Source organism: Narcine bancroftii, chromosome 4, assembly GCF_036971445.1.
Source record: "Narcine bancroftii isolate sNarBan1 chromosome 4, sNarBan1.hap1, whole genome shotgun sequence".
In the NCBI taxonomy this organism is placed as follows: domain Eukaryota; kingdom Metazoa; phylum Chordata; class Chondrichthyes; order Torpediniformes; family Narcinidae; genus Narcine; species Narcine bancroftii.
The window spans coordinates 91,105,665-91,118,337 of NC_091472.1; the positions used below are offsets into that span (position 1 = coordinate 91,105,665).

Consider the following 12,673-nt stretch of genomic DNA (forward strand, 5'->3'; position numbering starts at 1 on the left):
TATCATCCACAATGCACCTTGATCTGAAGCTGTGGAGTGGAGACAGTTGCCCACCTGTTTTCAGTATGTGGATTCGCTAAGAGTGTGTGGAGAAGGATGTAAGGGTCCTTGTCTTCAACAGCAGCGTGACAGAGGACTCTGATTTATGGGCTGTTCCCGGGGACACACACAGAGGCAGACATCCAGAGCTGCTGGAAGACCAGCAACTTGGTGAAAATCACATTTTGGTCTGCCTGAAACTTGTTGGTACATGGAGACGTTGGTGAGGGAACGCTGGAACTGGCACATTCCAGGCTGCAGAAGTATGTGCTGAGGGATGCACAGCCAATATCAGGGTGCGGTGGGGAAGCAGCACAGTGTAAATTTCTTTCCATTACTGAACAATGAGGGTCTGGGACTAGTGGCATAGCCTTTGGGCGGGGTGGGAGGGGGGAATTGGTGCAATGTACAAATATATATGACAGCATGCAAAGGCCCTTCTGCCAAACTTGCTCATGCCAACCAAAATGTCCCACCCACGCTTCTCCCTCCTGCTTGCATTTGGCCCATATCCCTCTAAATCTGCCCGATCCATGTATCTGTCCAATTTTTTTCTTGTACTACATATTCTACATATACTACATATTTTTTGTATCATAAATAAAATTTATTTTGAATAAAGGAGAGTATAATGTGTTGTAATACTAATACAGAATATTTACCAAAGACATTTATACTAAATCAAAGTTACAACAGGAGGATGTGAAGGCTCAATGCTGTCTTTTGGAACCCATCACGTCCAGGAAGTTGGGATAAGATTTCCAATGGACACCTTCATTTGTCTGCATTACTTGGCTGGGTTGCAGCTGGATTTCAGGAGGGTTCTCTCATCTCGCCAGAATGTAAACAGCACTTCAAAGTGGCAGAGGAGCTCCTGGAAAGAAGCACAGATTGGGGGCGGTCATTATGATGGGAGTCAGCAGGACTGGAGTGGCACGATGGGTAGCACGGAGAGTGTAGTGATGAGCACAATTCTACTACAGTACCAGCAACTTGGGTTCGAATCTGGCTGTAAGGGTTTGTACATTCTCCCCGTCACCTATGTGGGCTTTCACTGGGGACTGCAGTTTCCTATGATTGAACCACTGTTAATACGGTTTGTATGTGTATGGCTGGTCCACCCCTTGCTGATTGTACCTGTGGCTCCTGCCCTTTGATTCCCCTAATAAAGGAGGCCATGCCATAGCCCCTCCCCCAGAACAAGCTCGGGTCTCAGGTCAGTAACATGAGACGTGCCTTCTGTTTATGGTAATAAAAGCCTACCAGTCAAATAACTTCTAGTCTTTGGAGTTATTGATACCTCCTACCCTCCAAAAATGTAAAAATTGGTAGGTAAATTGGGTGTAATTTGGTCATGTGGGTTTCATAGGCTGGAATGGCATTCTACCATGCTATATTGTTAACAATGGCTGACAGTTTGGGAAAGAGACCATGTGGAGACTTTTCCCTGAGATGGAAAATTCTCCATGCTACTCCTGTACCCCGGAATTTGTGTTGTTTCTCATTGACCCAGTGGAGGCCATGGGGAGGACTAAGTCCAATGTTACAGCCCTCCACGTATAGAGTGCATTGTGCAGTCAGGCCACACAAGCGGCGATGGGACTGTATACAGAGATGGTACACACTTGATGACACACCAAACATCAACTGATTTCATTTCACTGTCAATGAAACCAAAGAGGTGGCTTGACTGCATTGTACTTCCTGGATATATTTATATGAATAAAGTTTAATTTTATAAATTTTAAAACTACACAGCATCTGCAGACTTTCTTGCTTTATTTGAATAATGTTCTTGCTGTTTCTTCTGGAGAAGATAAATTTGAACAGGAGCATTTGAAGTTTATTTAACTGGTGCTTAGACATAGATTCATTTGTGATTCATCTGCCAGATGGCTGGAGTGACCCCATGGACGCGGACAATTCCATTGTGCTCAGCCAGCACCAGGCAGCGACAGAAGGAGTTTATCCTGACCTGAAATTCCGGCACAGACCAGTGCCTCCAGCAACAGGAACATCCAAAGACATCATGGTGATCGATTTCCCAGCCATGACCCGAGTCCAGCGGCATTACTTGAATTACACTGACCTCGGGCAAACTGTGGGCGAGTGAGGTGGGAGTGAAGCAACGGCCAGAAAGAAGAATTCCTTGACTGCTCCCACTCATGAACAACGGCATGGAACCAGCATTGGAAACTCAGCCTGCCTCATCATTGATTTTGTTGCCAGTGTCATCACACTAATTGCTATTGAATGGGGTGAGAGGGGATCGCACCTTATTCCAGCTGTAACCTTGTTCTGCAATTGGAGCTGTCACATCCAGGCACAGGCAGGAATCAAGTCACGTGGCTGCTTGGTGAGTGACCTCAACTTGAACTGGGAGTGGTGTCATGTCCATCCTGTGGCCAATACAGCCTCAGGTTGGGACTCTGCCAAGGTAGAACCATTCAAGCCGGTGTTCTCCCACTGAACCAACCACCTGTGTCCAGAGAACTCTCTCAAGTAGAAGTCAGGCCAAGGGTTGGAGAAGTGAATCCCCACCAAGTTGGTTGACATCATCCTCCTCGAATCCTTCACAAGGTCACAGAGCTGCAACCTAATGAACAAAGCCTGCATCACCTCTGATTGTTGATCAATTGGTACTCTTCCCACCCTGCCCCCTCTCTCCCCCACCACCTCCACCCATTCCCCCACCCTTCCCCTACCACTGCACCCCACCCTTTCCCTACTACCGCACCCCACCCTTCCCACAACACCCCACCCCTCACCATAGTCCCCATCATTCCCCACCCCCTCCCTAACCTCTCCACACCCCTCCTCACCCCTCCCCACCCCTCTCCATTGTCACTCTAGCCCTTCCCCACCCTTCCTGACCCCTCTGCCACCCCTCTCCCGCTTCTCTCCTACCCTCCCTCACTCCTCCCCAAATCCCCCACACCTCTCCAACACTCCCTCCCCCTCAATCCCACACTGTGTCCCATCAATGTCAGTGATCTCCCCCCCCCCACCCACCCTCACCTTTGGGCAAGGTGCCTATTCCAGCTTCTGGCCTCTCTGAGCTGAGGAATTTTACAGGTCTGATGGTTTAAAAAAGACTTTTTTTTTAGCCTGCAGGAGATATCTTGGACTTCTTGTGATACTACCCCAACATTCATTGCAAGAAAATCACCAGGAAATTCCTCTCAGGAGAGGATCAAGCTTGGTTACTCATCAACACTAAAGATATGGGGAGAGTGATAGGATTCAGCAATAAAGAACGCGACAGTGGGCTGAGATTGCACATTCACCTCATCTGTGAGTCCCAATTCCTCCCCTTCTCTACAATAATTCTCAATGTGTTGGAGATCCACAAAGACATAGCCCTGTACAATGCCACACAGATCCTATTTTTGCCTGGATCATGGTCATTTGAGGTCATTTGACATATCGAGTCTCTGTTTGCTCAGATGAGCAATCCTATTCCTTCACTTGTTTTCCCACATTCCTGGGCTGCTGTTAGTGCAATGTCAGAGATCTTGCACAAGGCTCTCTCCCCTGCCATGCCATCAATGGTTTCTGGGTGGGAATAATTGGCCCTTCTTTGGGTGCAGGTTTGGTTTACAGGGCATGGTTTGGGTTGAACAAGTGCCACTCACTCAGGATGTCTGCTCCCTCCTGGTGGTGCGCTCTCACCTGACCACTGCAGATGGATATAGGCAGTAAAGGACAGGCCTTAAGTCTTCATTCCTCTCTCCCCATCCCATCCTGCCTATCCTGTCTTAAGCTAACCTTAAGCTACTAGAAGAGTACTTCACAATGACAGTATTTCTCTTACCTTGGCACCTCCCTCTGAGTTGTCAGTGGGGCAAGTGGCCAGGTTCACTGCAGTCTTCTTCCTGCACACAGTCTTGCTCAGTTCGATATCAAATAGGTACAATAATCCACCCAGATCCTAGTAACAAAGTAATTTACACAGAATTTATTCAGTGAGAAACTGTGGTAAACCACTTTGTTTCATATAATTGTCTAGTCAAGGATATCCATTGGCCAACTGTACCTACGGCCCCTCTCACAGGCTCCGGTATAAAGGTGACTGTTCCACAGCTCCCTCCTCAGTGCAGGACAGTCAAACAGTACGGATGTTCCTTTGTTCTTAAGTGAATAAAAACCTATTAGTTTCTCAAATATAGTCTTTTGAGTAATTGATGGTGCATCAATTTTATTCACTTAAAGTTATTGAAAATGTCATCATCTGTGGCCGTGACCTGCAGGACCATGATTCCAATCTCCAGAAATTCCTCAAAAAAGCCAAGATCCTTAACTTGACATATAATAAGGCCAAGTGCGTATTCCGCACAACCCGTCTGGCCATCCTTGGCTGTATCGTGGAGAAGGGTGTCATTGGTCCGGTCCCAGATTGCATGTGACCATCCCTGCAGCTTCCCCTTTCACACAACCTCAAGGCCCTGAAAAAGTGCCTTGGGTTTTTTTGTTCATTATGCACAATGTATCCCCAATTAAGTGGACAAGGCTTGCCTCCTCATCAAATCCACATCCTTCTTGAGCCACCAGACTCCCTGTCTTGCAGGACCTGTGCCAGCACACAGTTCGACCGGCTGCAAAACCTCCACAATGATCTCTGACGCCCTGGTGTTACCAGGTTTTTACTCTTTGTCAAAGCATGTATCCTGCCGTACTCCATCGACGAGATTAGGTCCATGACAAAGAACTGCCAAGTCTGTGCTGAGTGCAAGCCGCACTTCTACAGGTCAGACAGGGCACAATTAATTAAAGCCACCTACCCCTTTGAGTGACTCAGTGTTTATTTTAAAAGACACCTGCTCTGACTGAAACATGCATTTTCTTATCATCGATGAATATTCCCGCTTCCCATTTGCCATCCCCTGCTGCCACAGTCAAGGCCCTGCGCAGTATCTTCACTCTGTTTGGTTTCCCCAGTTATATTCACAGTGACCAGGGGCCTTTCTTTATAAGTGATGAGCTGTGCCAATACCTGTTGACCAGGGGCAATGGACATGAGCAGGACCACTGGTTACAACCCTTGGGGTAACAGACAAGTGGAGAGACAGATTGATGCGGTTTGGAAGGTAGTCATCCTACCTTGCAGTCTAAGGGCCTTCTAATCTCCCGCTGACAGGAGATCCTCAGGCTCCTGCTATGTATGGCCACAAATGCCACACTGCATGAACGTATGTTTTCCTTTTCCAGGAAATCGGAGACAGGATCCACACTACCAGCATGGCTGACATTTCCAGGGCCTATCCTACTCAGGAAACACGTGAGGAGCCCTAAGTCTGACCCACTGGTTGAAAGAGTCCATCTCCTCCATGCTAACCCCCAATATGCTGACATGGCATACCCTGATAGACACGAAGATACCATTTCTGTCAGGGACTTGGCTCCCTTAGGAGAACTAGAGACCATTGCCAACCACCCCACAATGCCCTCACAATTGAACATCTGACCCCTGGTACCCTGCCTCTACTCTGAGGGAGGATACATTGGCACCTGCCCACCAGTGTAACACTGATGAGTATGTACAGGCACCCAAGACCATCCAGGACCCCGCCGCTGCACAGCAGCCACAACCAGTTCTACGACGGTCCCAACGAATGACTAGAATGCCTGAAAGACTGAACTTGTGACTTTTGAATTTGTGACTTTGTAAATTCCACTTCACCCCACTGGACTCTTTTTAAAAACAAGGGGTGAATGTGGTAAACCACTGTGTTTGCATGTAATTGTCTGGCCAGCCACACCTATTGTCAAATTGTACCAGTGGACCCTCCCCACAGGCTCCTATGTAAAGGTGACTGCCCCACAGCCCCACAGTGCAGGACAGTCGAATAGTATGGATGTGCCGTTGTTCTTAAGTGACAACAGTCTTTCAAGTAATTGATGGTGCATCAGAAACATTGCCTGCATTTTCCACATGATGCCCATGAGCATCTCAAGTACCTGTTCCACCAGGTTTTGTCCTGTTTGCTGCTCTCATTTGTCCTTGTGGAGTTTCAATTGAATTGCCTTTGGAGTGGTTCACGTTGGTGGTTGACTAAGTCACTATTAAAACAGATGTCTCAATGCGACCCAGTAATAATAATTTGGGGTTGGGGAGAGCAAATTTATGCAATTTACTATCTAGATAAGCAAGAAAGAAGCAGAGACAGACAGAGAGATAGACACAGAGACGGAGAGAGAAAGAGAGAGAGAGAGAGAGAGAGAGAGAGATAGAGAGAGAAAGCGAGAGAGAAACAGAGACAGAGACAGAGATGGACACAGAAAAGGAGAGAGATAAACAGACAAGACAGAGAGTGAGAGAGAGATAGGCAGAAAAAAGAGGCAGAAACAGAGAGAGAGATACAGGAGAGAGGGAGAGAGAGAGAGAGAGAGAGACTGCCAGGCATAAGTAAATGTTCTGATGTATGGGCAGAGCAAAGTGAAGTAAACAGAGTGCCAAGTTATAACTAGGCAGGCATGAGGGCAAGGGATTCCAGGAATTACATTTAATTTATTCATTTTTCAGAATTATTTTTCATTTTTGAGTGCTGGACTGGTGTTTATTACCGATTCCTCAATGCTGGTGGACCCAACAAGAATGAAGGGGCTTCTGATATATTTCCAGGTCTGTGGCCTGAAGGGAACCTGGGGATAATGGTTAAATCCACAAGAAGGAGAAGCTATATTGCAATTGAACCATTTCAGGATGCCCCAGAGCATTTCACAGCTGTCAAGGTACACAGTAAGCTGCCACAAAATCAGAAGGAGCAGATCACACAAGTGATGCTGACTATGTGAGGGTGAACATTGGCTGACACATTGCTCCCCTTTACTACCACAAACTTTGACCTCACCAAGCCCATGACATCACAACCAAGTCCTGTCATGGCAACAAGGAGTGGCCTGACAGCTACTTTATTAAGCACCACTCTCCTGATCAGTTTGTTTTGATAACAAAGCAATGCAGGGAATATTTATTTTACCTTCTGCGTTTTTGTAAAAAGGCACAGAACCAAATTGTGAAAGTAAATCAGAGGTGACCTTTAAAATGTGGAGTCTGTGGAGATATGTAATTACACCACTAGGTCACCAGGGTTCATCCCGGTGACCTTGCGTATAAAGCAGTCCAGAGCTACAGTCTAGCCTTCCAGGTTCGTCTTGCAGAGAGACATATTAGTTTATTAAAGCTGTCTTATACTCATACTACTGGTGTGGTTATTGTCAGTACAGAGTCCAAGCTCTTTTCTGAACGCAAACACTTTTCATCTCGTTGTTCTACTCACCTTAACTTGTGAGTTCACGATCTTGCTGATTTTGAAGAGTTGATCATCCTTTGAGAAAAAATTGAATGACTTCACAGCGAAATTCAGTGAGGTCTGGGCATTCTGATCCTCAGGATAAATGGGTGCGCTGTTCATGGAGCAAACTACAATGATCAGGATACAGAGACGCTGCCATCCCACACCCATGTTGCCTGTTGTAGAATGAAGTGCTTTTCCAGTAAGCCCCAAACCTGAATAGAAATACACATCAGCTGAGTTTGTTAGACACCTTTGTGCCACGTGTGGTCATCTTATCAGATAGCTGTCTTGCAAACTGCCTGATAAACCTAATCTGCAAGCTCTAAAACACTAACAACAAAGTAAATAGATAAATGCAGTAATCTGTAGAGTCTGCAACAATTTCTTCCAGAATATAATCATTAATAGAATTATCATTCCCAGACCGCATCTTAATACTGGATCATTCCCAAATGAAGGAAATGTTGAGAGATGGCAAAATGTGGGATTTGTTAAAAGAAATGTTTAGAAAAAGGAGATAAAGAAGACTGTGTGCCCGCATTTAACTATTTACTTTGTTAGTCAGCCTTTATTGCAGACTAGGCCTGCCAATCTAGCAGTTTGTCACGTCACATCTGTAGGAAGTTAACTTTAACTTTAACTTCCTACGGATGTGACGTGACTTGCTGAGTTTTTCCAGCATTTTGTGTACTGCACTAGGCCCCAGCATCTGCAGACTTTCCTGTTTACCAACATGAAATATGATCATTTATGACACAATGACAAACTCAGCTGACATCTCCTCCTGTCTTTCAAATAGTCCCCACTTCTGGCAGTATGTTCCAGACTCCCAAAATCAGAATCAGAATTAGGATTTATTGTACAAGTTATGAAATTCAGTGTTTTGTGGCAGCATCACAGTGCAAACATACATATTATAACCATCTAATAAAAATAGTGCATGCATGAAAAGTAAGGCAGTGATTTTGGTTCATTGATTATTCAGGAATCTGGTGGGAGCAGGGAAGAAGCTGACCTTGTGCTGTCGAGTGCTTGTCTTTAGGCTCCTGTACCTTTTCCCCTATGGTAGCAGAGTGAAGAGGGTATGGTCTGGGTGGTGGGGGGGTCTTTGAGGATAGAAGCTGCTTTTTTAAGACATTGCCTCATGTAGATGTCCTTGATGGGGTGAAGTCTGGTGCCTGTGATGTTGCAGGCTGAGTTAACAACCCTCTGGAGTTCCACTAGAATACAAAGGTCAAAAAAAAATTTCTACCCAGACATAAGTTTTGAGCTCCTGAAGAAGAGGAAGGAGTTTAACGCAGCAAAATCGATCCTATGGAAGAAAGGTTATAAATTTATTTTAAGATATCCAGCGGTGCTTAAAATAGTTATACCGGGGCAGCAAAGCAGACTGTTCTCGAATCCGGAGAAAGCACGAGAATTTGCAGAATGCCTGCAAAACAGAAAGAGAGATGAAGAGATGTAACAAGAACAAAGAATGACAACAAACTTCATATAAAGAAGAAAAATAACATATAAGTAAGAAATAAGAAGGGGAAGAAAAGGGAAGAAAGGAAGTAAAGGGGAAATTAAGAGGGTGAGCTTTGTTATATGTGAAGATAAAAGTCTTTTCTGGAGGGGGCTGGGTGAGAGAGATTAACAGTCACTCCGAAATCAGTTGATGCTTGCGAGGGGGTTCGCAATCCAAATGGAGAGGGGAGTTGAGGTTGCCCGGCAAGGGACAAGGGGCAACTCAGAGTGGGTGGACATTTGGGTTTAAGGGAATTTTAGATACGGAAATAGTGGAAATATTTTATGTTTTTGAAGTGTCTTACAGTGTGTTCAAAAAAAGAAAACAGAAATGGATAAGGAGGAAAGGTGGTGATGAGGAAGCGGAAATGAGAGGTAAACAAAGTATGAAATGGCCATGTTGAACTATATGACTATAAATATTAACGGAATACATAACCAAATCAAAAGGAAAAGGCTGTTAAATTTACTGAAGAAAGAAAAAATTGATATAGCATTTGTGCAGGAAACACATCTAACTGAAGTGGAACACAAGAAATTAAGGAGAGACTGGGTAGGGCACGTAACGGCAGCATCATATAATTCAAAAGCCAGAGGAGTAGCTGTATTAATCAATAAAAATGTACCAATCAAAATAGAGGAGGAAATAATAGATCCAGCAGGGAGGTATGTAATGATAAAGTGTCAGATATATTCAGAATTTTGGAATTTGCTCAATGTATATGCACCTAATGATGAGGATCAAAAATTTATGCAAGATATCTTTTTGAAAATTGCAGGTACGCAGGGGAATATACTGATAAGAGGGGACTTTAACCTTAATTTGGACTCAAAGATGGACAAAACTGGACAAAAGACTAGCAGAAAAAACAAAGTAACAAATTTATGGTTAAATCGATGCAAGAAATTCAATTTTTGGATATATGGAGGAGACAACACCCAAAGGAGAAGGAATACTCATATTATTCAGGAAGACACAAAACATACTCAAAGATAGACCTGTTCCTGTTGTCAGCACACATCCAGGGGAGAGTTAGAAAAATGATATATAAAGCTAGATTGTTATTGGATCACTCACCCCTGTTATTAGCAATAGATATGGAGGACATCCTACCGAGAATGTATAGACGGAGATTAAACTCCATGCTACTTAAAAGACAGGATTTTAGAGAATTAATTGAGCGACAAATTAAAATGTACTTTGAAATAAATACGGAATGAGTGAAAGATAAATTTATACTATGGGATGCAATTAAAGTGTTCATCAGAGGGCAGATAATAAGTTATGTAACTAAGATGAAGAAGGACTACAATCGGGAAATAGAACAGCTGGAAAGGGAGATAGCAAGTACAGAAAAATAATTAGCAACAAGGGAAGATACAACAAAAAGAAGAGAATTGGCAGACAAAAAAAAATATGAAACTCTACAAACATACAAAGTGGAGAAGAACATAATGAAGACAAAACAGAAGTATTATGAGCGAGGAGAAAAAACGCACAAAATACTAGCTTGGCAGCTTAAGACAGAACAAACTAAAAGAATGGTAATGGCATCAAGGAAAAAGGACAAACAAATTACATATAACCCAACGGAGATCAATGAAAACTTCAAGGAACACTACGAGCAATTATATCGAACTGAGAACGAAGGGAAAGAAGACAAAATAGGTGAGTTTCTAGCTAAAATTGAACTACTGAAATTGCAAGAAGAGGACCAAAACAAATTAATAAAATCATTTGAAATAGAGGAAATACAGGATATATTAAAATATCTACCGAACAATAAAACACCTGGAGAGGACGGACTCCCAATAGAATTCTATCAAACATTTAAAGAATTATTAATTCCTCCTCTCCTGGAAGTAATGAACCAGATAGAAGAAACACAAAACTTGCCAGATTCATGTAAAACAGCAATAATGACAGTAATACCAAAGACGGGGAAAGATCCACTAACACCAGCATCGTATAGACCAATATCTCTACTCAACACAGATTATAAGATAATAGCCAAACTATTAGCAAACAGATTGGCTGACTGTGTACCAAAAATAGTAAAACTAGATCAAACTGGATTTATTAAGAAAATACGAACAACAGACAATATCTGTAAGTTCATTAACTTAATCCATGCAGTACAAGGAAACAAGACGCCAACAGTGGTGGTTGCCTTAGACACAGAGAAAGCCTTTGAGAGAGTAGAATGGAATTATTTATTCAAAGTATTACAGAGGTTCGACCTACCAGAGAAATATATTAATTGGATTAAAGCATTATATAAGGGACCATTGGCGAAGGTGACAGTAAATGGATAAATATCAAACCAACTTAAATTAAGCAGGTCAACTAGGCAGGGATGTCCACTATCTCCCTCACTGTTCACGTTAGCTATATCAGTTCATTGGCAGAACTGATAAAATAAAATAAGAGGGATAAAAATAAAAGAGAAGGAATATAAAATCAGTCTATTTGCAGATGACGTCATAGTATACTTAACAGAACCAGAATTATCAATGAAAGAATTACATAAGAAATTGAAGGAATATGGAGAAGTTTCGGGGTACAAGATCAACACAAATAAAAGTGAAGCAATGCCAATGAATAATGTGGATTACACAAAGTTTAAGAAAGAATCACCATTTAGATTTCAAACACAAGCAATCTGATACCTAGGTATTGAACTAGATAATAATCTAGGCCATCTATGGAAATTAAATTATCAGCCATTAATGAAGAAATTACAAGATGACTTAGAACATTGGAAAGATTTACCACTAACACTGATAGGAAGGGTAAATTGCATTAAAATTCATATCTTCCCAAGGATACAATACCTATTCCAATTGTTACCAATTCACCAAACAGAGAAATTCTTCAAAGAGCTAAAGAAAATAATAAGGAAATTCTTATGGAAAGGGGGGAAACCGAGGATAGCGCTAGATAAATTAGCAGAATGGTACAAACAAGTGGGCTTACAGCTACCAAACTTTAAGAATTATTATAGAGCAGCACCATTAAGATACCTATCAGATTTTTATCAAACAAGGAAAAAACCAGATTGGACCAGATTAGAGCTAGATAAAATAGGGGAGAAGGTACCTGAACATATACTATATAAGTGGGATGAAAAGCTGGTGCTACACGGGAATTCACCAGTACTGCACCATCTGCTCAACATTTGGAAGAAGATTCATGTAGAAAGGAAAAATACCAATTAGCAACTACCAAAATTAATATACTAAAATTAATATTGATGCAAAATCAACTAATCCCCTTCACAAGAGAAAATCTTTCCTTTAGAGAATGGGAGAGAAATGGGATCAAAAGAAGAGAAAATTGTTTTTTGGGAAATAAATTATTATCTTTTTAACAAATGAAGTGCAAATATGGTATAACTCACGGTACAATGTTTGCATACCACCAACTGAAAACCTATTTGAAGGACAAATTGGGAAGCAGGCTGAGGTTACCAGAAGGAAGCAATTTTGAATATGTGATTACAGACACAATGATAATTAAAAGATGTATAACAAACACGTACATCAAACTGCAAGAGAAAGAAAATGATGAAATAAGCTATAAACCGAAACAAAAATGGGAACAAGATCTAAACATAAAGATAAAGAATGAAACATGGGAAAAGCTATGCTCCGGAACTATGAGAAATACAATAAACACGAGGTTATGCATGATGCAATATAATTGGTTACACAGGCTATACATCACACCCCCAAAAGTTAAATAAATGGGACCCAACAGTATCAGATAGATGTTTTCGCTGTAAGAAGGAAACAGGAACAACAGTACATGCAATTTGGGCATGTGA

General features: G+C 42.4%; 1 protein-coding gene across 2 annotated transcripts; it reads right to left on the bottom strand.

Moving 5' to 3' along the window:
* Positions 1 to 624: 624 nt before the first annotated feature.
* LOC138759895 (cystatin-like) lies at positions 625 to 7,607 on the bottom strand. 2 transcript variants are annotated; one of them, XR_011355204.1, is made up of 4 exons: positions 7,320 to 7,607; positions 3,854 to 3,970; positions 2,315 to 2,635; positions 625 to 913 (listed from the first exon to the last, which is right to left on the bottom strand). XR_011355204.1 is itself a non-coding variant. In XM_069930407.1 (3 exons), exons 1-3 carry the CDS (start codon positions 7,503 to 7,505, stop codon positions 827 to 829), a joined length of 390 nt encoding a protein of 129 aa, XP_069786508.1. In that variant the 5' UTR covers positions 7,506 to 7,598; the 3' UTR covers positions 625 to 826. The 2 variants fall into 2 exon arrangements, 1 of the variants encoding a protein (XP_069786508.1); XM_069930407.1 differs by lacking the exon at positions 2,315 to 2,635 and having other exon boundaries at positions 7,320 to 7,598.
* Positions 7,608 to 12,673: the final 5,066 nt, after the last annotated feature.